The sequence below is a fragment of the Natator depressus genome, chromosome 1, assembly GCF_965152275.1.
Source record: "Natator depressus isolate rNatDep1 chromosome 1, rNatDep2.hap1, whole genome shotgun sequence".
Classification (NCBI taxonomy): domain Eukaryota; kingdom Metazoa; phylum Chordata; order Testudines; family Cheloniidae; genus Natator; species Natator depressus.
The window spans coordinates 42,660,906-42,686,525 of record NC_134234.1 but is presented as its reverse complement, the minus strand read 5'-3'; the positions used below and the strand labels follow the sequence as shown (position 1 = coordinate 42,686,525).

Here is a 25,620-nt window from a genome sequence, read left to right as displayed (position 1 = left end):
TGTTTACAGAAATTGTAAGACAGTGAAGCACTTTTAAGGAATTTCTTTTTACAAGTGTTACCTCCATGAAACTCAAACAAATGTTTAGCAATATTTATGTGTAATGGAGCTGCTTTTTAAAGAACTATGAAGAAGAAATTTGTATATCTCCCTTACTGGTAATACTTTTAATTAACTTTTATAAATCACTTTGGGGGTGGAGGGGAGGAAGGGATTAAACTCTATTATTTAGTCAGTGCATAAAGCGAAATTCTCTTACATGCCAAACTCCCATTATTTTTAGGACAGAAGGACAGGTCCTACATATCCTTAATAGCTCAATTATATCTATTATTTATATTTCAGTGGGGGGTAGTAATCCCAACTGATAACAAGGCCCTATTATTTGAGGTGCCATATAAACATATAGTAAGAGACAGTGCTTTCCCTGAAAAAGCTTTGCTTTAAATAGAAAAGACTGTCAACGTATCGGAGAAAGGAAGTAGTATCAACCCCATTTTTACAGATAGGGAACTAAGCCTCAGTGAAACTTGTCTTCACTGCAACAGTTAGCTAGACTTAACATGCTCAAATGGGAGCAAGCACAATTCAAAACAACACTCGAGTTAAGCATGGGGCTGGGTCTACCCTGCATACCATTGGCGGCAATGTATAGTGTGAAAAGCAGGCTGCCTCCGCACTCTGGTGTGTAGCTACGTGTGTCAGTGAGAGGCTCTGGCAGGGGGAAGCAGCAGGAAAAGGCTTGCAGCAGGGCACTGCCACTTTCCCTGCTGCTGGTACACTGCTAAAAATAGGGGAGGCACTGAGTGGGCGTGTAGAGAGTCATGTAGGATATGTACCCTAAGGTTCTGGTGTGTCTTTACTCGATTTGCCTAAGCAGTCTCTGCACTGCTGTTTATACCTGCACTGGCACAGCATACAATGTATGTACTCCACATGCTGCGGTAAGGAGTGTGCAGTGTAGCTGTACCCTGGGTTAGCGGCTGTTGTAACTGAAGTTGTTGCATCCCGCACTGCATTACTAGCTCAAGCATCAGTATTGCTCAAGCTTCAACCCACCCACCCACCTACCCACCCCTGACAGGCTAGTTAGATGGAGCTTAAAGCACCACTTAACTCGAGCTAGAGTTTTCTCTGTGTGGTTGGGAGTTGTTAGGGGTAACCCCCAAGTTATAACTCAAGCTAACTGCTATGAAGATACATCTTTTGAGTATGTCTACGCTTTGAGCTAGGGGTGTGAGTCCCACCCAGCTCCAGGAGACATCATCTGTGCCAATTTTGATCAAGCTAGTGTGTTAAAATTAGAGTGTAGTCATAGCAATGAGAGTAGCAGAAGGGGCGACACTCAGTTTTCAGAGCACTGGCTTGATCAGAAATTACACCTCCAGCTCAACGTAATAGACATACTCTCTGGTTTGCCCAAGGTCACACTGTAAGCTGTGGCAGAGTCAGGAATTGAATCCTGATCTCCTAAATTCCAGTCTGGTGTGTTAAGATATTCAGGCACAAGAACAGACTGGTACTAAAATAACATTCATTTACAATATTAAATGTCGCATTTTGTGGGTACAGAGGTTTTACCTGATTAAGCTGATATATTGGTAAAGATATGTTTATAACAGTATATCGATTTTTACTAGTAATTTTAACTTCTTACAATAATTTAGTTCAAAAAGGGAAACTTATATTCATCACAAGTATTATTTATATATGTTACCTTAAAGCATTGACTCATTATTTAATTTAAGCCCAGTGTGTTACTAACAGAAGGTACTGAAAGATGGACTAAGATCTTAGTGGGGCTCTTGTTGGGAAAGGATCTGCTGATATTGACCTGATTGTGGGCCTGAGACATTAGTATTACTCATTCATGCCTGGTAACATACTCTGTTTGTGTGTTTATTGCATGTGTGTATATGTTCAAAGCTATATATCAGGATAGAAGGGATGAATTTGGAAATTCTAAGGTTTGTGTATGATGTCAATATTTTACTTTAGAAAGCTATCATTTTATTGTAAAATGTGTAATACTACTAACAGAGAGAGACAAGGTAGGTGAGGTATTATCTTTTGTTGGATCACCTTCTGTTGGTGAGAGGGACAAGCTTTCAAACCAGACGGACCTCTTCTTCAGGTCTGGGAAAGGAACTTGAAAGCTTGTCTCTCTCACCAACAGAAGTTCGTCCAATAAATGATATTATCTCACCCACCTTGTGTGTCTCATAGCCTGGGAGCGAAACGGCTACAACTACACTGCATAATACTGGTAGTATAGCCTTTCTTAATTTACTATTTGTTCAGTTTAAATATCCTAAATCTTCATTTGACTTTTGTCCTATCTGCCTGCCTTCCAGTCAGGATCTTAACATGAACATCTAATAAAGGTTGTGAAGCAATGCTGAACCATAAATGTAACCTTTTGAAGTACATATTCTTCTATATCTCTCAAATGGCAATTTTCATCACGTTGTCTTGGAAGTGGATGTATAGCGGTATATAGCTTTAGTACATTTGAGTCGTGATGATCAAGTCATTCGGTAGGTTAAATTTAAAATGTTTACATTTTTGTTAATAATTTAAATAATTCAACAACCATATGGTACATATCTAGAAACACTTAAGTGGTTAATTGCACATTAAATTCCTTTCCTCTTCCCCAATATAAACAACTGCAAAAATATTTACATTCCCTGTCTTGCTAGATTTATTTATGACTTTATAAGAAAAACACAGAAGTGTTATAAATTGAAACTTTAATCTCTTGTTTGACTCACTTTCTAAAATGTCAGTGGTGTCTGAGTTGGTTTATCTTATGAACTATCCCACTCCTAACATCAGAAAGGCACTTCACTGTAAAAATTGGAACTATTGTGACATTAGCCAAATTAGTGGGAAATAAGAAGTCGTTTCTTATAATTAAGTTAGTTATTCCACCCAAAATCAGAAGCTGCAACTAGAAAAAAAGGGTTTTTTAAAAAATTCTTTAAAGATCTTTTTCATCTTTTTGTTACTCCAGTGTTATGCTGATGTAATTCTGTTGAAATTGGCAGAGTTTACACCAACATGAAACTGTAGTAACACAATAGTGAATCAGACCCAGCATATAGAAAAAAACACCTCATCCCAAAACAAGTGTATCAATGATAAAACCACGCACTGAAATTCTGTGTATTTAAAATGAGAGAATGTATGGCTGACTAATGCTCCTCCAAAGAGTGTTCTTTGTTTAAAATAAAATAGTGCATGAATGCCTTGGTTTTCTTCTAGACCAAACCGTACCTCTCAACTTTCAAAACTGAGAGACAAGCTAAGAAAATGTGTGACAAATCACCAAATTGTGGAACACCTGCATTTTGTGCCATAATTGTCAGATCATCATGTTTTTTTAACCTGGGTTAGGGATATTTTCTCATTCTGTGAATTAAACTGGTATTTTAAATAGAAAAGTTAAAAAACAAATTTCATCATTTGCAACCATAAGGACTCCCCAACACTCATGGCTTGCTAGCAGATCTTGAACCATGGAGTTTCAGATTCCCAGTGCAGACTTCTACTATTTGAGCTACTCTTTGTGGGCCCTCCACTAGAAAGGCACCTAACGTAGACGTTGCCATTGAGTTTCAGAACTAATTGTCAAACAGCACTAGAAGGTTGGAGATTCTTTTCCTGGCTCTGGCAGGGATGTATGTATATTGGTTAGAGTCTCGGTAGCCAAGCACACAGATTTAGCTTGTTAATTCTTGGAGGCAGAGTGGACGAGACTAGGATTTGCCATACTAGAGGCCTGGGCACTATTTCCCAGGTCTGCCCTGTGCAAACTCTCAGTTAACTTCTTTATAAAGTGGGTAAGAACAATACTTCACTGCCTTCTTGGTTAAGGTATGAAGGCAATAATGAGAGCTCTGAAGGAGCAGCGAACAGCAGAGAGGCTAACAGAGGGAGTTTGCCTGGGATCTGTCTGAGAGGAGGTACGCTAAGTGCTGCATTAGGGGGGCTGTGTTTCTGAGTGTCTGTTGCGGGGACAGTTTGACCGTGTGCTTGCTTGATTGATTGAAAAGTGTGAATTGGGAGTGCTTTGTTCCAGGTGAGCCTTGAGTGGGCCTGGCTGTTATAAAAAGCCAGTCAGCTGAGCAGCGAACAGCAGAAAGGCTAACAGAGGGAGTTTGCCTGGGATCTGTCTGAGAGGAGGTACACTAAGTGCTTCAAAGGAGGGATAGCTCAGTGGTTTGATCATTGGCCTGCTAAACCCAGGGTTGTGAGCTCAATCGTTGAGGGGGCCATTTAGGGATCTGGGGCAAAAATTGGGGCCTGGTCCTGCTTTGAGCAGGGGGTTGGACTAGATGACCTCCTGAGGTCCCTTCCAACCCTGATATTCTATGATTGTAAGTACACAGAAATATAGACAACAGTTAGTAAAGGTGAGACCAGAACTCCTGGTTCCCAGCTCAGTGCATCTTCCTCTAGACTGAAAAGACGTGTGTGGACACTTTCTCTCAGGTTTGTAGAATATTGCCTCACTAGGCAGAGCAGTGGAACAGGGAGCCTGTTAAGCTAAAATACATAATGCCCCACAAAAGCCAGTTTGCTTGGATTTTGCACTGAACGATGTACCAATTCTCCAGAATAAAAAGTGGCTCCAGAAGAGGGCAACACAATGTTTGATTTGCCTAAAGTTGCAGCTCCTCATGTTGCTCCTCAGATTCTTGAATCTACAAATGTGGATCACTTTGCAAATATTGGGCCTAGATAAAGAAAGAAGGCCTGCTAAGAGCCTGGCTTATATAATAGCTTTTATAATTAACCAGGAGCTCGGGCAGCGGGAGGGGGTTGATGACTTTCAGCAGTTTTTCCACCTCATGCTGACGCCCAACTTCATGGGCTGTAGGAGCAGCAGCACCAAGCTGGCGCCAGATCTATGGCTTCTCCATCCAACGGTCCCTGCAGGAAAGAGGAGCTGGCTGTTCATCTGCTTGCATCTACTGCCAGGGATAAAAATTTAATTGGGCAGGGAGGGCCCCACCAAATATTACCTCCACCAAATATTTTTACTTATGGAAAGTATTTAGCAACTCTTCTGCTAAGATTTAATACAGTAGAAATTTTAAATTCAAAATAGTAAATGAAGGGAAAAAATATTTACATAGTTAATGTTGGATCTTGTAATATTTACCCTGTGATTTGTCTTCAGAGTCGAAACTGAATGGACACACTTCATCTGCTTTGAAATAGTGGAAGATTTATGGAGACTAAATAACAGCACAAACTTTCAAAGAGCATTTTGAAAGGTTCAGGCACTTCTCAAGGACAAATCAAACAGTATTTGACTGGATTAGCACAGTCACTGAGTTTTTTTTCTTCTAAAAGGAAATAGTAGTCTAAACAGTTTCAGTATTTTACAGCACTAATGCCATTAAATGAAAACAAAGACTAGCTATAGATCAAATGAAAACTAGTTAACAATGGGAATGTAATGTTACACAATGCTATTTGCAACTCATTTTCCCTTCTAAAATTTTGGTTTAGCCTCATAAGGACTATAGCTGAATTTTGTATTAATTGATTTTGTTGTACTTTTGAACATTTGCTAAATCTCAGAATTCAGTCTAGACTTGATAGGTATAGGCTGGAAACATCTTCAACCATACATAACTGAAGTGTCAGCTAAACTTTTAAAGTTAGTAAAAGGATATCACTTATTTAATAGGTTGTAGGGAACTGTAGTAATATCTTTAAAGTGTTGTTCCATACATTAAGAATGCAGCAAATGTGTATCTTAATTTAAACTCCTAATAAGACTTTCAATTTATTTTAGTTAAAGTACAGCAGGGTTTTTTATTAGAAAGGATGAAAAGCCATTGCATATGGGATTTTGGAAATTCTTCAGACAAGTTAATCAGGGAGGATTGATGGTATGTTGATAGAAAGCAGGCATCTTTAACTAATAATTTCAGTGGATCAGTCACGCACCTTTATTTCTGTCAGCTATACTGTACAAAAAACAGGCAGTAACATGACCTGCAGATGGCATATTATTGTAACCTCTGGGCTATGCTATAAAATACACTGTTGTTTAATAAACTCCTGGAATGTCTTCATGGAACTTTTTCATAATTATTACATATATTCCGAGAGTAGATGATGTACTCAGAATCTTCATTAACTTTCTTGCAGCTTAACAGAAACATAACCCTGTAATAAGAAGTGCGTCCTAATTGTGTATGTCTAGCCTGCAGGTTTTCCAACAGGGAAATTCATGTGTCAGATCTTTTTTATCGATATGGAGAAATCATTCAGACCTGGAATTTGGAAATCAAGAGTGTAACCATAAGAAATTTTTAAAAATATAGTTTTTAAGCTGCAAGATGCATATCTAATTTAAGTCTAGTTAAGATGGTATTGTCTTTTTATGAATTATAAAGTTACTTAAGGGAGCATTAACTGAGATCTACTGAGAGCTGGAGTAGGGAAATTGGTAATTGCTGCAAGGAGGACAGTAATTGGAATCTACTTTTTGTGGGGATGTTACAGTAGGTTGTGGGAAGAGAATGGTGACATACTAGAGTTACTTGTGTTCTGCAGTGAGAGACAGTCTGAATCATAGAATATCAGGGTTGGAAGGGACCTCAGGAGGTCATCTAGTCCAACCCCCTGCTCAAAGCAGGACCGATCCCCAATTAAATCATCCCAAGCCTGACCTTAAAAACTTCTAGGGAAGGAGATTCCACCACCTCCCTAGGTAACGCATTCCAGTGTTTCACCACCCTCCTAGTGAAAAAGTTTTTCCTAATATCCAACCTAAATCTCCCCCACTGCAACTTGAGACCATTACTCCTTGTTCTGTCATCTGCTACCACTGAGAACAGTCTAGAGCCATGCTCTTTGGAACCCCTTTCAGGTAGTTGAAAGCAGCTATCAAATCCCCCCTCATTCTTCTCTTCTGAAGACTAAACATCCCCAGTTCCCTCAGCCTCTGCTCATAAGTCATGTGTTCCAGTCCCCTAATCATTTTTGTTGCCCTCCGCTGAACTCTTTCCAGTTTTTCCACATCTTTCTTGTAGTGTGGGGCCCAAAACTGGACACAGTACTCCAGATGAGGCTTCACCAATGTCGAATAAAGGGGAACGATCACGTCCCTCGATCTGCTGGCAATGCCCCTACTTATACAGCCCAAAATGCCATTGGCCTTCTTGGCAACAAGGGCACACTGTTGACTCATATCCAGCTTCTCGTCCACTGTCACCCCTAGGTCCTTTTCTGCAGAACTGCTGCCGAGCCATTTGGTCCCTAGTCTATAGCGGTGCATTGGATTCTTCCGTCCTAAGTGCAGGACTCTGCACTTGTCCTTGTTGAACCTCATCAGATTTCTTTTGGCCCAATCCTCTAATTTGTCTAGGTCCCTCTGTATCCTATCCCTACCCTCCAGCGTATCTACCACTCCTCCGAGTTTAGTATCATCTGCAAACTTGCTGAGGGTGCAATCCACACCATCCTCCAGATCATTAATGAAGATATTGAACAAAACCGGCCCCAGGACCGACCCTTGGGGCACTCTGCTAGATACCGGCTGCCAACTAGAAATGGAGCCATTGATCACTACCCGTTGAGCCCGACAATCTAGCCAGCTTTCTATCCACCTTATAGTCCATTCATCCAGCCCATACTTCTTTAACTTGCTGGCAAGAATACTGTGGGAGACCGTGTCAAAAGCTTTGCTAAAGTCAGGGAACAACACGTCCACTGCATTCCCTTCATCCACAGAGCCAGTTATCTCGTATCATAAGGCAATTAGGTTAGTCAGGCATGACTTGCCCTTGGTGAATCCATGCTGACTGTTCCTGATCACTTTCCTCTCCTCTAAGTGCTTCTGGCCTCATTACTAAACACATTTTAAAGTCCAGCCTACACTGAAATCTAGCTGGGGGACAGCTGTGTTATACTCGGGTTTCTTGACATGGTGGTATTTGCAGAATGAACAAAACTTTGGTTACATTATTTCATTAGGTGATTTAGGTTAGACCGGGGTAGGCAATATATGGCACGGGTGCTAAAAGTGACATGCAAGCTGATTTTCAGTGGCACTCACATTGCCCGGGTCCTGGCCACCGGTTTGGAGGGCTCTGCATTTTAATCTAATTTTAAATGAAGCTTCTTAAACATTTTAAAAACCTTATTTACTTTACATACAACAATAGTTTAGTTCTACATTATAGACTTATAGAAAGAGACCTTCTAAAAACGTTAAAATTTATTACTGGCACGCAAAACCTTAAATAAGAGTGAATAAATGAAGACTCGGCACACCGCTTCTGAACGGTTGCCAACCCTGGGTTAGACTTATCTAATGGTAATTGCCAGGATTATTTCCTTTTCTTAAAATCAGTGTGGAACTTGCCACACATGGGAAATAACCCCATTTTTCACTACCAACCCAGTTGTCCATAGCTTTGTTTAAAAAAATCCTTTGGTACAATAAATTTTATAGCTAATTCCTTTAATACCCTGGGATGTATGTCCTATCCACTGGCAGTTTTAAAAATATATTCAACTTTTGCTAATATTCCATTATCTGTTCTTGTCTCTTCAAGTTATATTATATGCCCTCATCATCGTAGTATCTGAGCACTTTCCAGGGTGCATTAAGTGATGTGACTGGCTAGCATCTGTTATATGTAGGGTTTTTTTTCTTATCTGTTCCTCTCCCGAGGAAGTTGTGTGGGAATTTTTTTACTAAATATATTAGCAAAGGCAAGGCGAAACAAGTGCATCTTGTGCTTGGAATGAAAAGTGATGCTGTTTATGTTGGTTCTTACATTGGGAGTTGGTTTCACAGTGTTGGCCTAAGAAAGCTCTTTGTCCTGCACATTTGTGGTACAGTTTCATTTTGCTTGTGGAGTGGAGCTGTTGATAGTGGTCCTCATCCTGGAGCTATAGATGATCTTTTAGTTACCCTGGGCTCTGGCCATTGAGGGCCTTTGAGATAATGAAGACATTTGAGATGGTATTCTGTAGGAAGTCACTGTAGGAAATGGAGGGACAGTTCTATGTGTTCACAGTAGCCTGTGTTGCTGAAGAGAGATGCTGCTGTGTTCTGTACTAGTTGGCGTTTATGATGGTTATTGAAATTAAACCTTTCTGAGGAGCATAACAGATGATTAAGTATTTCTTTTCATGCCAAACTCCTGAAAACGGTTTTCTTTTATAGCAGAAAAAGCAGATGTATTCTTTCAGTTTTTCATAAGCAGATATATTTGGAAATTATTAAGATTTTAGGCATGTGAAGAGTGATTCAAGAGTGATTCAAGTAAAGCTTTTTCCATTCTTGGGAGAGCTGTAACCTTTCAAGCTAAAACTTCAAATCCTCAATCTGAAGACTTAATATAGAATAAAATAAAGACTGACAAGTTTTCCTGCTTCAGGCTTCTAAAAATGCTGGCCTTCTGATCTGTTTTTAAAATGTGTTTTCAGTTTAGTGATTATGGTTAAAATTAAGGGACGAGTTAGAAAAATTGTAGATGTTATGTATAAATGTTGCAACCGCAGTACTTTTCATTGCAAGCTGAAAAATCTGAATTCAAGCTGAACTTAATTTCAGGCCCTGGACTGTAGGAGGTAAGAATAGTTGGAGCTGGATAAAAAAAATCATTTCATTTTTAAGAACTTGCACAAGTCCCCTTGTGTGTGATTTTTATATATTTCACTCCATCAAAAAATTTAAAATTGAAAATATTTCTCTGACTTTTAGTGACTGTGGCTTTATGCCTTGCAAAACAATTTGAGTAGAAACCTCTTGTTAAATGGGAAAGACAAAGCAAGAAGAAAGTTTTTGACTCATGCTGATATTGTAGGAACCGGGAGCCCATTTTCCAAACAGTGCTTTGGGAGTTGCATGGCTAAATTCCAGCTCACTGCTTTTGAAAATGTACCCCTCAGGGTTTTATTTCTGGCTGTTTAATGCTGAACAGAAAACATGCTGCTAGCTCCTGTTTTTCCTCATCCCCTCACATGGATCTGGATCATGGAATTGGCCACAATTCTTTCCCTTGATTTGAGGCAGTAGGACTGATAACAAGCCACAGTTTTATCCACCAGAAGGCCAGCATTTCATTTGACCCCACTCCAGTCTCTGTTCTGTGTTAGGTAGTTCAGAAATGCACCAGCACTAGATGGAGTACCTCAAAGCACTTTGTATATCTCAGCTGTCATCACTTTGATCAGCCTCTTCCCATTCTTATATCTTACTTCTGGTAGGCTCCCAGCACCCTTTCACTCTTCTGCTTAGCCTGCCTCAGCACTTCTTGGCAGCAGGGGCAGGAGCAGGGAGCCGACGCCTATGGACCATGGGTTCTGATTCAAAGCATCTGCAAAGCTACCTCATTTCCCCCAATTCAAAACATTCCTTAAAACTTCTTTGGAATCATACCTACAAACAATTTGACAATGGTAGGCCACTGGTGAGCGGAGACCACTGCCTATCATGCTGTCCAAAATTGTCTCGTTTCCTTTGTGACAAAGTTCCTCCTCTGCCTTGGGGGGACCTGTGCTTTCTGGCAGATTTGCTCGCCTCAGAGGTTCACGGCAGCCTTCAGTTTGGCCGCTTTTGCTAGAGGCTCAAACGTGCCATTCACTCAGCTAATCTCATTATTGGCCAGCATGGGGGAAATGGAGAACAATCTCCAGAGTCTCTGTTGTCCCACCTAGGGGGTCGGGGACAGGCCAGATCCCTTTCAAATGTGACCTTCCCCTCTGGTGTGTCTCACAGAACAGGTCAACTCCTCCTGTGTCAGATAGGGAGTTGGGGGAATAGGGGGAACCCGGGCCCACCCTCTACACCAGGTTTTAGCTGAGGGCCCTGTGGATAGCAGCTATCTACAACGTCTCCTGTATCAGATGCGTGACAGCTGCAACTTCCTGGGCTACTTCCCCATGGCCTCTCCTCAGCACCTTCTTTATCCTCACCGCAGGACCTTCCTCCTGAAGCCTGATAATGTTTGTGCTCCTCAGTCCTCCAGAAGCACGCCTTCTCACTCCCTGCTCCTTGCATGCCCCCCACTAACTGATGGGAGGTCCTTTTTAAACTAGGTGTCCTGATTAGCCTGCCTGCCATAATTGATTCTAGTAAGTTCTTAATTAGCTTGCCTGTCTTAATTGGTTCTAGCTGGTTCCTGATTGCTCTAGGGCAACCCCTGTTCTGCTCACTCAGGAAACAGAAAACTGTTCATCCAGTGCCCAGTATATTTGCCTTCTACCAGACTCCTGCATCCAAATGGTCTGGGTCTGCCACACCTTGTACTCCCCAGTAGTCTGTCTGTCTGTCCATCTGTTCTCTCTTGCCTTATGTTCAAATTGGAAATTCTTTGGGGCAGGGACTGTCTTTTTTATTATGCGTTTGTACAGTACCTAGCACAACGGGGTCCTGGTCCATGAACAGGGCTCTTAAGTACTATGGTAATGCAAATAATAAATAATAATAATCAATGAAAAAATTTACCAGGCCTAGCCAAGCTTCTCCATTAAGTCTTCATGAAAGCCTGGGATGAGACAATGTCCTTATATGAAGAAAAGGAGTACTTGTGGCACCTTAGAGACTAACCAATTTATTTGAGCATAAGCTTTCGTGAGCTACAGCTCACTTCATCGGATGCATACTGTGGAAAATACAGAAGATGTTTTTATACACACAGACCATGAAAAAATGGGTGTTTATCACTACAAAAGGTTTTCTCTCCCCCCACCCCACTCTCCTGCTGGTAATAGCTTATAAAGTGATCACTCTCCTTACAATGTGTATGATAATCAAGGTGGGCCATTTCCAGCACAAATCCAGGGTTTAACAAGAACGTCTGAGGAACAGTGGGGGGCGGGGGGAGGAATAAACAAGGGGAAATCGGTTACTTTTTATAATGAATCAACCATTTCCAGTCTCTATTCAAGCCTAAGTTAATTGTATCCAATTTGCAAATTAATTCCAATTCAGCAGTCTCTCGTTGGAGTCTGTTTTTGAAGTTTTTTTGTTGAAGGATAGTCACTTTGAGATCAGAAATCGAGTGACCAGAGAGATTGAAGTGTTCTCTGACTGGTTTATGAATGTTATAATTCTTGATATCTGATTTGTGTCCATTTATTCTTTTACGTAGAGACTGTCCAATTTGCCCAATGTACATGACACCATCACAGGGCCTAATACCATCAGCCACACTATCAGAGGCTCGTTCACCTGCACATCTACCAATGTGATATATGCCATCATGTGCCAGCAATGCCCCTCTGCCATGTACATTGGGCAAACTGGACAGTCTCTACGTAAAAGAATAAATGGACGCAAATCCGATGTCAAGAATTATAACATTCATAAACCAGTCAGAGAACACTTCAGTCTCTCTGGTCACTTGATTTCTGATCTCAAAGTGACTATCCTTCAACAAAAAAACTTGGAAAACAGACTCCAACGAGAGACTGCTGAATTGGAATTAATTTGCAAATTGGATACAATTAACTTAGGCTTGAATAGAGACTGGGAATGGTTGATTCATTATAAAAAGTAACCTATTTCCCCTTGTTTATTCCTCCCCCCGCCCCCCACTGTTCCTCAGACGTTCTTGTTAAACCCTGGATTTGTGCTGGAAATGGCCCACCTTGATTATCATACACATTGTAAGGAGAGTGATCACTTTAGATAAGCTGTTACCAGCAGGAGAGTGGGGAGGGGGGAGAGAAAACCTTTTGTAGTGATAAACACCCATTTTTTCATGGTCTGTGTGTATAAAAACATCTTCTGTATTTTCCACAGTATGCATCTGATGAAGTGAGCTGTAGCTCACGAAAGCTTATGCTCAAATAAATTGGTTAGTCTCTAAGGTGCCACAAGTACTCCTTTTCTTTTTGTGAATACAGACTAACACGGCTGTTACTCTGAAACCTGTCCTTATATGAGCCTCCCGTCCAAGGGTGCCTCTCAGTGGCCAAAAGGAAGCTGGTCAACTCTGGATTACACTTGTCCTCAGGATTGAATTGCCATCTCTCTCAAAAGCAAGAAGGTGAGAGTGAGAAAGGACACCTCAGAAGATTCTTCACTGTTGCCTTCCAGAAAGACAATAGCAAAAGGTAGGTCTCTGTCCATTTTCCACCATTTTATATAGCAATTCCATCTCTCCTCATTGCTTTAAAAATGATGAATATCCAAGAAAGACCTGAGTTTGCTCCGTCACAACAATCAGAAGATGGAGAACTATTGGATTCAGATTCCAGTGCTTTGTGGCAATACCAAGCAAGTCATAGACTTCAGTGCTCCCTTCCTGACTAGTCACATACAAAGAGTACTTCTCCGAAAGATCCATTCGGGTGAAAGCCTTTCCCCTCCTGATTAGTTTGGATAAAATGGTGACCAAAGTTTGGGAAAAAACATGCAGTAAATATTCTTTTCCCAGAACTTTTTCTGGGAAAAACTGCCACTTGGGGAATGATCCACAGAATTTACTCATGAATTTGTGGCAACTTCCCTCAAGGTCCAGGGGATCCAGGTCTTGCCCTACTTCGACAAATGGTTAATCAAGCACTTCCTCTGCCAGAGGTCCACTCAGATAGGTCCTGGGACTTTTCCCTCTCAGACTTCCTTGTTAGCCTTCCTTGCATATGCCACCTAGCCGCAATATTTTGTACTGGAAGGGATAGTCAGACCATCTGCTGACAGAATGGAAATGATTTTACCCACCACACAGTCTCAGTGTCTGCAGGGTCTATCTGCCCTCTTAGTGATGCAAATGCTTGTGGCCTTCTGTACAGTACCCTGGACCAGCCTCTGTTCCAACTTCTTACTTCCCTCAGTTCAACTACAATAGAATCAAGGCTTGCAAACCCTCCAATATCCTACATCTTGTTGGATGAACCCTTGCAATTGTGCAGAAGGATTCCCTTGTCAGAACCAGAATAAGTATGATCACCATTGACGTAGGTCCCAGGGTGAGGAGTGACTGATTCCAGGGTCCAACTTGGGGCTTATAGGCTCACCAGTAGGCTAAAATTCACATCCGTTTAGAATCAGTGCCACCAGAGGTGAAATAGAAAGATTCCTAGTGGGGGTGTCATCCCCTGGTTTCCAGCTTTCTCAGGGCCCTCTCCAATATGATGATCAGGATCGAGCACCTGGAGCCTCGGGGGATGATTTATTATTCTCTTTACACCAGATTTAACTACATTGAAATCAATTGGGTAATTGCTGTGAGAGGAATTAGTCCCTTAATCTTGAGTCCAAGTACCTTCTAATGCATCCCTTCTACCTTGATACGTTTTGTGTCCCTAAAGCTACTTGTATACAAAACAGCATTTCTTGTAGCCTTAACCTTGGCAAGGCTCATAGAGAAATTAGCTGCCCTGTGTTCTAGGTAATGTTTTCTTATTTTTCACAAGGCCACCATAGGACAAAGCAGCTTTTAACATAGTCCCCAGGTTCCTCCCTAACAGGAGATTTCTCCTTTCCATATTAACCAAGAGTTAACCCTTCTTTCTGTCAGAACATCAAAACAAGAGAGGATGTTGCATTCCCTAGACATTATTAACACAATCATCCAAAACACAGGGCTTGGTAATGATGGAGGACTTCAACTACCCAGACATCTGTTGAGAAAATAATACAGCAAGGCACAGATTATCCAACAAGTTCTTGGAATGCATTGGAGACCATTTTTATTTCAGAAGGTGAAGAAAGCAACTAGGGGAGAGGCTGTTCTAGATTTGATATTGACCAATAGGGAGGAACTGGTTGAGAATTTGAAATTGAAAGGCAGCTTGGGTGACAATGATCATGAAAGGATAGCGTTCACGATCCTAAGGAACAGTAGGAGGGAAAACAGCTAAGTTCCCTCTAAGGCTCCGCAGTAGCCTATTAAGTGCCATGCAGGCACTCAGGGCTGCGGCAAGGAGAGATACCTCTCCCCCAGCCCCGGACCTGCAGCAGCCAGGAGAGAAGCACCCCCTTCCAGCCCCAGCCCGGACCTACCAGGGTGGGGGAGAGGCACCCCAACCCAGCCCAGCCTGGACCTGCTGTGTCTGGGGGAGAGGCACCCCTCCCCCGAACCTGCAGCGGCCAGGGGAGAGGCACCTGTCCCATGGCCCCAGCCCCAGAGCTGCTAGGACGGGGAGAGGTGCCTCTCCCTCCCTCCTTCCCAGCACAGGTGCTGCTGTGGGGAGAGAGCTGGGGGGAGTCCTCTCTCCCCACCATAGCCCCGGGGCAGCCTGCACCTCAAACCCCTCATCCCCAGCCCCACCCCGGAGCCCTCAACCCCCTGCACCCCAACCCTCTGCCCCAACCCTGAGTCCCCTCCTGCACACTGAACCCCTCATCCATGGCCCCACCCCAGAGCCCACCCCAACCCTCTGCCCCAGCCCTGAGCCCCCTCCCACATGGTGAAACCTTCGGCCCCACCACCCCCACATGCAGAGGGTACACTTACAAAGTTTGTGGAAAATACAAACCTGGGAGGGGTTGCAAGTGCTTTAGAGGGTTGTTTTGAATTTTAATCCTATCTGCACAAACTGGAGTAATAGTCTCAAGTAAATAAGATGAGTTACAAAGTACTTGGACAAATACGAAGTACTCCACTTAAGAAAGAACAATCAATTGCACACCTACAAAATGGAAAATGACTGCCTAGGAAGGGATCTTGGGGTTATAGGGGATCTCAAGCTAAATATGAGTGTAACACTGTTGCGCCAAAAAAAAGCTATCATTCTAGGATGTATCACCATGAGTGTTGTAAGCAAGACACGAGAAATAATTCTTCCACTGTACTCTGCACTGATATTGTGTCCAGTTCTGGGTGCCACATTTCAGGAAAGATGTAGACAAATTGGAGAAAGTCCAGAGAAGAGCAGCAAAAATGATGTAAAGTTCTAGAAAACATGACCTATGAGGAAAGATTGAAAATATTGAGTTTGTTTAGTCTGGAGAAGAGAGGACCAAGGGGGAGACAACAGTTTTCAAGTACATAAAAGGGTTTACAAGGAAGAAGGTAAAAAATTGTTGTTCTTAACCTCTGAGGGTAGGGCAAGAAACAATGGGTTTAAATCGCAGCAAGGGCAGTTTAGGTTAGACATTAGGAAAAACTTCCTATCTCTCAGGGTAGTTAAGCACTAGAACAAATTGCCTAGGAAGGTTGTGGAATCTCTGTCATTGGAGGTTTTTAAGAACAGGTTAGACAAATACCTTCAGGAACGGCCTAGTTGTTATGTAGTACTATCTTGTGTGCAGGGCACTGGACTAGATGACCTATAGAGATCCCGTCCACTCCTACACTTCTATGGCTATCATAGTGCTCTGATCCTGTTTGAACAGGACAAATGACATCTTTGAATTGACTCCCTCTTCGTTTCCTGAGAAGGAGCCAAGAAGGGAGAAGAGGTTTCTTGTTGATCCATTGCTAGATAGAGCTATCTTACATTAAAGAAGCATATAAGACTGCAGGGAAACCGTATGTATTTTCAATTTAGTTCTACTCCTCTTTTCACATTACAGGCAGGGGAAATCTGAGAACCGTGTTTCAATGAGAGTAGAGCTGATAATTTCAATTTTCCAAGGTAAAGAAATGGAGCCAAATAGGAAAGTACTCTATTTAATTAAAAGAGAGGAGTCTAGCAACACTGGAATGAGTCATAAAACTAAGTAACAATTTATAGACAAATAACCGAATAATTACAAGCTGCTATAAATATATGAGCAAATCTGTGAACAATGGTATGTCACGTGGATGGTAATTCATCTACCTCTGAGCTGTACTTTGGCATGTGGGAAGCTGTATTTTACATATACAAGTCTCTACTATAATTTTATTTTTGGCAAAAGCTCATGGATTTAACTTTTTAAGGTGTGACACTTTAATTATGCATGTGGAAAATGTGGTGTTAATTGTAACAAGTGAATTATGGTTTTCTTTTAACATCAAATAGAAACAATGTCAATATTATTAAATGTCTGAATTTTTTACTTGTTACAGTCTTCTGTGCCTTTGATTCTGTTTACTCATAATATTAATTATAATGATTAGCATAGGAAAAATGTAGTCTTCAGCTCAGAAAACATTTATTAGAATGAGGTTCTACACATTAGTTTTTCTTTCATTGTTTCTCCTTAATACGGTCAGATTTCTGCCATTGTAATATATTGCTGTATTTATGAACCAATTCAGTATATAACTCTTGCAATCTTTGATAAAAAGTTCTCAAAATAATCGGAAGGATATAAGTGATGTGGTTTCCCTTCTGTTTTCTTTTCCCTATAGGCCTGGCAACTGAGATTTAGCCATCTTGTGGGATACGGTGCCAAGTACTACTCCTACCTCATGTCCAGGGCCATTGCCTCCATGGTATGGAAACAGTGTTTTGTGAAGAACCCATTTGACAGGTAAAAGGAGACAGTGCATGAAGTAGAACTGAATGGCGTGCTAACTCTGGGAAGCAGAAAACTTGCTTATTGTACCTTATTTTTATTTTTTATGTAATTTTAATTGTTTTTTCTAAATATGTTGATTTTAAAAACATAGCAAAATATAACATAACCACAGATGATAAGGCGCATTGTAGGACATGTTCACTGATGCAAAGAATACAGCGTCAGTATTTTAAAATGTAGGTGCCAAGTGGGAGGTACCAAAATCCATATGTAGTCATCTAATTAAAGAGCCTGATTTTCAAAAGTGTTAAATACCTGTAACTTCCATTTGAACTAGAAGAAGCTGTCAGTATTAAACAAGCTTCTTGTCATCACCTTCAAAGCTCCACATAGCTCTGCCTAGTTATCTTCCCTTTTCAAGCTTTGCATTGCATCCCTCTGCTCTGCTAGTATACATAGCTTTATCTGCTTGTTTATCAGTTTCTTGTCCAGTCTCCTCCATGCCTTCTTCTGTGCAGTATCCTGTGCATGACGCAGCCTCCCTGAGCTCATCTGCAAGACTTCTTACCCTGTCCACATCAAAATCACTCTTGAAGACCAATTTTGTCCTGCTTCTTACAATCAGTCGAGCTGACTTGTACATACTTGCCTATTCTGCTTCTCTTAGCCTCTTTCTACTAGTCTGTCTCCTTACAGTATGAGCTCCATGGAGCAAATACTGTTTCTTCCTGAATATTTGGGTAGCACCTACCACGCTGTAGGTGCTACCATAAAGAAATATATTTAATAACAGCCTATAAGCAAATAAATTCACATGTTCAAATTTAGATACCCATATTTGAAACCGTTGGCCTTAGTTTGGCTGATATCAGAGAATCTAACTTTTTTGTTTTTTGGATGAAATGTCCAGCTTACCTAGACAGACTACACTGGGGGGGTATTGCTTATTTGTACTGAGGTAGCACAAACTTTGAACACTTTTTGTGAGCTATCAAAATCTCACTACAATTGAGAGAGTACCTTTTAGCGCTTCATCATCCATTTTGACATCTTTTTTAGTTTTGGGCCAAAACTATTTAACATTCACATAGTGATTTCCTAAAACAAGGAAGTTCTTCAGTATTTGTTCAGGATGTATGACACTGGGTGGCAATAAGCAATAGCATTTCCTGATGCATTTAGAGAGCTGATATTTAAATGTAACTAGAAGATATAGCAGTGTAGTTGTAGCCATGTCGGTCCCAGGATATTACAGACACAAAGTGGGTGAGGTAATATCTTTTATTGGACCAACTTCTGTTGGTGAGAGAGACAAGATTTGAGTCACACAGAGCTCTTCTTATATCAGAGCTAGTGACCATTTCTGGTCCTTGGAACGTCTCATTTAATAACAGAAAAGGTCAGCACAAAATATAAGCAAAACCTTTATCCCTGTGTCTGACTCTCAGCACAATCTTAGCTTATTTGTTCCACCTGAGTCCATTGCTCACCTCTGTCCAGTGCCCTTTACAAGCAGGTCCCTTTCCTGGAGTCTCTTGCCACTACCTAGGGAGAATCCTTCCCTGGTGCTAGGTGTCTGTGGAGACCTGCCAACTGTAGCTGTTCTCGAGAAGAGCCCATATTTCTTGACACACAGGGTTTCCTGCCACCATTTGGGAGATTTGTTTGCTGGGACCAGGCTTTCCTGGTGGCCTGGCAACTGTAGGTCTCATTGTTGAGATCTCCCCTCTCGAGGAGCGGAGTATACCTTCTTGGCTCATTACCCCAGTGAGCTGTCCTGGGAGCGTCCGAGGAGCACACCCTCTCTCTGTGATAGCATTCTGTCTAGAAGCAATTTCTCCCTAGCTTAACTAAGATCACATAACCTTTTAATTAGGTCCAGTGCTCGTTTTCTTTAAGTAACCACAGGGCAGTCAGTTACTCCCAGGTGGGCCTTCAGAAGGCAGTGGTGGGCAGACTGGGTTCTGATCCCCCTGAAAGGGATCAGTCGCCCCTTGACAATGCAGAAGTGGGATATTGCATGCAGGTAAACAAGAACATCCACAGTAGAAATGGAATCATTAGCTCTTATTTGTATTATTTTGACAAATTGGCTTTTTAAATTTTAAAGTCTTATGTCATATTCTTCTTCTTTGGCTATATTGGCAAATAACAAATTGCAAACTGTTCTTACACCTTAACTAAGTGTTCTAAGCAGTTATATCAGAGACCTATTAATTTCCCCCCTTACAACAGTGAAGACTAACAAGTTCTTTGCAAAGTAGAATATTGCATAAAAACAACATAGTTTTTGTAAATATTAAATCTATCTAGCTTAGTTCTTGCATAAATTTAAATAGTGTGCATTTCTCTAATCAGTATATGATAAAGGCAGCCATTGTCTAAAGATGGCAGGTTTTATTAGATCTATAGCTGTGTCTGTTCTGTAAAGAAACCAGAGACAAGTGTGACTGAAAGCTAGACAGGTTGTGTATGCAGGTGGCTGTAATATTATCTGTCTTTTCCTTCAGGGCAATGGGTGAGCGTTATCGCAGAGAGATGCTGGCACATGGTGGTGGAAAAGAGCCCATGCTCATGGTTCAAGGTAAAAGAAAAAGGAAGATTGTTTTATTTCTGTGACCTTCCTCCCCCTGTTCCGCCCTCTTTCCCCATTGTTGTTATATACCTTTTGGCAAATATCAGTGGTTGCGATTTGATAGCAATAAATAATTTAACAATATTTCCCTATCCAGTCCTTTATACTTATCCCCTTTAATAAATCCTATGAAAACTTTGGTTATGTAGAGTAGATTTACCTAACTTAACAGACTAGATCTGGTAATACCAAGAATGAAATATGTTGAGATCCAAAGAGCAGGGGAATAAGGTGTTGGAAAGAAATCTCTTTTTCAGAGTGGTCCATAGAATTCAAAGGTACTAGTCAGATGCACTGAAAAAGGAGAGATACACCATCATTTTTTTTTTAAAGTTTGATTTGCTAATTTTTACCTATATGTTAACTGAAAGGCCATCATTCCAAATATTGCTGATGTAGAAATCTTTTGTCCAGTGTCACTTTGATAGCACCAAAGCAGTTCAGGTAGCGTTAGCACTTTGGTAATGCACTCTCAGTATAAATGGAAGTTGAAGATTGTAACAAAATTTGGTTTTGATCAGTATCCCTCTTAGAACCCTCTTCTCGTATGTATTCCTTTTGGTGCAGACAAGAATGTAAACTGCATTCTGAAATCAAGTCTCATATCAATTGGAAAAAATGAGTATTGATTTTGAAAAATTAAGGTAAATGTGGTTGAAATAATTTTCAGATATTCTTTGCTGTGACTCTTGAAATCTCTATGTATTTATATGATCAGAGGAAATAATTTTCTTTGGAACAGCCTTTTCTTCTTCGAGAGATGTCCCTGTGAGTACTCGACTCCAGGTGCACTTCCGCTTGGAGAATTTTACAGCAGGGCCTGTACAGGTCGTGCATGCCTCGTGCGCCGTTGGCAGTTGAAGTATCGCCTGTGCGACCCAGACTCCTCAGTTCCTTCTCAATCATCCCTGGCCTAAGACGGAGCTCCTCAGTCCAGTTCAAACCTGTAGTTTTTTTCAGATAAGTTACATAGTCCGTTTTAGTAGTCTTTCTAGTCGTCAAGTTTCATTTATTAACTTAGTTCCTGTTTTAAAAAAAACACCAATTTTCTTATTTACTCCATAGTTTAGTTCAGTGATAATCATAGAATATTAGGGTTGGAAGGGACCTCAGGAGGTCATCTGCTCAAAGCAGGGCCAATCCCCAACCAAATCATCCCAACCAGGACTTTGTCAAGCCTAACCTTAAAAACCTCTAAGGAAGGAGATTCCACCAACTCCCTAGGTAACGCATTCCAGTGCTTCACCACCGGCACTGCAACTTGAGACCATTACTCCTTGTTCTGTCATCTGCTGCCACTGAGGACAGTCTAGATCCATTCTCTTTGGAACCCCATTTAAGGTAGTTGAAAGCAGCTATCAAATCCCCCCTCATTCTTCTCTTCTGCAGACTAAACAATCCCAGTTCCCTCAGCCTCTCCTCATAAGTCATGTGCTCCAGCCCCCTACACATTTCTGTTGCCCTCTGCTGGACACTTTCCAATTTTTCCACATCCTTCTTGTAGTGTGCGTCCCAAAACTGGACATAGTACTCCAGATGAGGTCTCACCAAAGTTGAAAAGAGAGGAACGATCACGTCCCTCGATCTGCTGGCTATGCTCCTACTTGTACAGCTCAAAATGCCATTGGCCTTCTTGGCAACAAGGGCACACTGTTGACTCATATCCAGCTTCTCGTCCACTGTCACCCCTAGGTCCTTTTCCGCAGAACTGCTGCCTAGCCACTCGGTCTCTATTCTGTAGCAGTGCGTAGGATTCTTTCGTGCTAAGTGCAGGACTCTGCACTTGTCCTTGTTGAAGCTCATAAGATTTCTTTTGGCTCAATCCTCTAAATTGTCTAGGTACCTCTGTATCCTATCCCTCCCCTCCAGCGTATCTACCACTCCTCCCAGTTTAGTGTCATCTGCAAACTTGCTGAGGGTGCAATCCACACCATCCTCCAGATCATTTATGAAGATATTGAACAAAACTGGCCCCAGGACTGACCCTTGGGGCACTCCACTTGATACCGGCTGCCAACTAGACATGGAGCCATTGAGCACTACCCGTTGAGCCTGACGATCTAGCCAGCTTTCTATCCACCTTACAGTCCATTCATCCAGCCCATACTTTAACTTGCTGGCAAGAATACCCTGGGAGACGTATCAAAAGCTTTGCTATCGTCAAGGAATAACACGTCCACTGCTTTCCCCTCATCCACAGAGCCAATTATTTCATCATAGAAGGCAATTAGGTTAGTCAGGCATGACTTGCCCTTGGTGAATCCATGCTGACTGTTCCTGATCACTTTCCCCTCCTCTAAGTGCTTTAATATTGATTCCTTGAGGACTTGCTCCATGATTTTTCCAGGGACGGAGGTGAGGCTGACTGCCTGTAGTTCCCCAGATCCTCCTCCTTCCCTTTTTTAAAATGGGCACTACATTAGCCTTTTTCCAGTCGTCCAGGACCTCCGCTGATCACCATGAGTTTTCAAAGATAATGGCCAATGGCTCTGCAATCACATCTGCAAGCTCCTTTAGCACCCTCAGATGCAGTGCATCCGGCCCCATGGACTTGTGCTCGTCCAGCTTTTCTAAATAGTCCCGAACCACTTCTTTCTCCACAGAGGGCTGGTCACCTCCTCCCCATACTGTGCTGCTCAGTGCAGTAGTCTGGGAGCTGACCTTGTTTGTGAAGACAGAGGCAAAAAAAGCAATGAGTGCATTAGCACATAATACCGGGTTCACCGGGCTTTAAGCGGTGCACTATGTGCAGGAAGGCGATGCCGGTGTCTGATGGACACACTCAATGTGTCCGCTGTCTGAGTGAATCCCATGTTCCCCAGAAATGTGCCCATTGTAGCAAATTGAAAACTAGAGCTGTGAAGGTTCCTTCCCCACTCTGAACTCTAGGGTACAGATGTGGGGACCTGCATGAAAACCTCCTAAGCTTATTTTTACCAGCTTAGGTTAAAACTTCCCCAAGGTACAAAGTGTTTTCCTTTTTCCCTTGTACTTTATTGTTGCCACCACCAAGCGTCTAACAGCTATATAACCGGGAAAGAGCCTGCTTGGAAGCGTCTTTCCCCCCAAATCCTCCCCAAACCCTACACTCCCTTTCCTGGGGAAGGCTTGATAAAAATCCTCACCAATTTACATAGGTGAACACAGACCCAAACCCTTGGATTTTAAGAACAATGAAAAAAGCAATCAGGTTCTTAAAAGAAGAATTTTAATTGAAGAAAAAGTAAAAGAATCACCTCTGTAAAATCAGGATGGTAAATACCTTACAGGGTAATTAGATTCAAAACATAGAGAATCCCTCTAGGCAAAACCTTAAGTTACAAAAAGACACAAAAACAGGAATATCCATTCCATTCAGCACAACCTATTTTCTCAGCCATTTAAACAAACAGAATCTAACGCATATCTAGCTAGATTACTTACTAAGTTCTAAGATTCCATTCCTTTCTATTCCCGGCAAATGCATCACACAGACAGAGAGAGCCTTTGTTTCTCCCCCTTTCCAGCTTTGAAAGTATCTTGTCTCCTCATTGGTCATTTTGATCAGGTCCAGCGAGGTTATCCTAGCTTCTTAACCCTTTATAGGTGAAAGGGTTTTTCCTCTGGCTAGGAGGGATTTTAAAGGTGTTTACCCTTCCCTTTATATTTATGACAAGGGCATGAAGGGACAGGGACTTAAGAGGCTTAAGCTCATTTTAATGAAGAAGTCCTTGAGACCAGCCTCTGACCTGCATGGGTCTCCAGTTCCCTCATCACCGAGGTCCCCAAAATCCAAAGGACCAGCCAAGAAATGGTCATCCTCCCCATCCCAAAGAGAGCAGACAAGCAAAAAACGGTCGCCGATGAGATCGATGCCGACGGTACCGCGACTTGGCTTAATGGTGAAATCCTAGCGGATCTTAAACATAAAAAAGAAGCTTACAAGAAGTGGAAGGTTGGACATATGACCAGGGAAGAGTATAAAAATATTGCTCGGGCATGTAGGAAAGATATCAGGAGGGCCAAATCGCACCTGGAGCTGCAGCTAGCAAGAGATGTCAAGAGTAACAAGAAGGGTTTCTTCAGGTATGTTGGCAACAAGAAGAAAGCCAAGGAAAGTGTGGGCCCCTTACTGAATGAGGGAGGCAACCTAGTGACAGAGGATGTGGAAAAAGCTAATGTACTCAATGCTTTTTTTGCCTCTGTTTTCACTAACAAGGTCAGCTCCCAGACTGCTGCGCTGGGCATCACAGAATGGGGAAGAGATGGCCAGCCCTCTGTGGAGATAGAGGTGGTTAGGGACTATTTAGAAAAGCTGGACGTGCACAAGTCCATGGGGCCGGACGAGTTACATCCGAGAGTGCTGAAGGAATTGGCGGCTGTGATTGCAGAGCCCTTGGCCATTATCTTTGAAAACTCGTGGCGAACGGGGGAAGTCCCGGATGACTGGAAAAAGGCTAATGTAGTGCCAATCTTTAAAAAAGGGAAGAAGGAGGATCCTGGGAACTACAGGCCGGTCAGCCTCACCTCAGTCCCTGGAAAAATCATGGAGCAGGTCCTCAAAGAATCAATCCTGAAGCACTTACATGAGAGGAAAGTGATCAGGAACAGTCAGCATGGATTCACCAAGGGAAGGTCATGCCTGACTAATCTAATCGCCTTTTATGATGAGATTACTGGTTCTGTGGATGAAGGGAAAGCAGTGGATGTATTGTTTCTTGACTTTAGCAAAGCTTTTGACACTGTCTCCCACAGTATTCTTGTCAGCAAGTTAAGGAAGTATGGGCTGGATGAATGCACTATAAGGTGGGTAGAAAGCTGGCTAGATTGTCGGGCTCAACGGGTAGTGATCAATGGCTCCATGTCTAGTTGGCAGCCGGTGTCAAGTGGAGTGCCCCAGGGGTCGGTCCTGGGGCTGGTTTTGTTCAATATCTTCATAAATGATCTGGAGGATGGTGTGGATTGCACTCTCAGCAAATTTGCAGATGATACTAAACTGGGAGGAGTGGTAGATACGCTGGAGGGGAGGGATAGGATACAGAAGGACCTAGACAAATTGGAGGATTGGGCCAAAAGAAATCTGATGAGGTTCAATAAGGATAAGTGCAGGGTCCTGCACTTAGGATGGAAGAATCCAATGCACCGCTACAGACTAGGGACCGAATGGCTAGGCAGCAGTTCTGCGGAAAAGGACCTAGGGGTGACAGTGGACGAGAAGCTGGATATGAGTCAACAGTGTGCCCTTGTTGCCAAGAAGGCCAATGGCATTTTGGGATGTATAAGTAGGGGCATAGCGAGCAGATCGAGGGACGTGATCGTTCCCCTCTATTCGACACTGGTGAGGCCTCATCTGGAGTACTGTGTCCAGTTTTGGGCCCCACACTACAAGAAGGATGTGGATAAATTGGAGAGAGTCCAGCGAAGGGCAACAAAAATGATTAGGGGTCTAGAGCACATGACTTATGAAGAGAGGCTGAGGGAGCTGGGATTGTTTAGTCTGCAGAAGAAGAATGAGGGGGGATTTGATAGCTGCTTTCAACTACCTGAAAGGGGGTTCCAAAGAGGATGGCTCTAGACTGTTCTCAATGGTAGCAGATGACAGAACGAGGAGTAATGGTCTCAAGTT

General features: G+C 42.2%; 1 protein-coding gene across 2 annotated transcripts in view; it reads left to right on the top strand.

Annotated features, from left to right (window-relative positions):
- The window catches only part of MIPEP (mitochondrial intermediate peptidase), a 144,033-nt gene that overhangs the window by 101,348 nt on the left and 17,065 nt on the right, over positions 1 to 25,620 (top strand). For both annotated transcript variants that reach the window (XM_074943484.1, XM_074943481.1), the window contains exons 17-18: positions 17,271 to 17,392; positions 19,891 to 19,964. In XM_074943484.1, the coding sequence (XP_074799585.1) occupies positions 17,271 to 17,392; positions 19,891 to 19,964 (196 nt within the window). The remainder of the gene's footprint in view (positions 1 to 17,270; positions 17,393 to 19,890; positions 19,965 to 25,620) is intronic.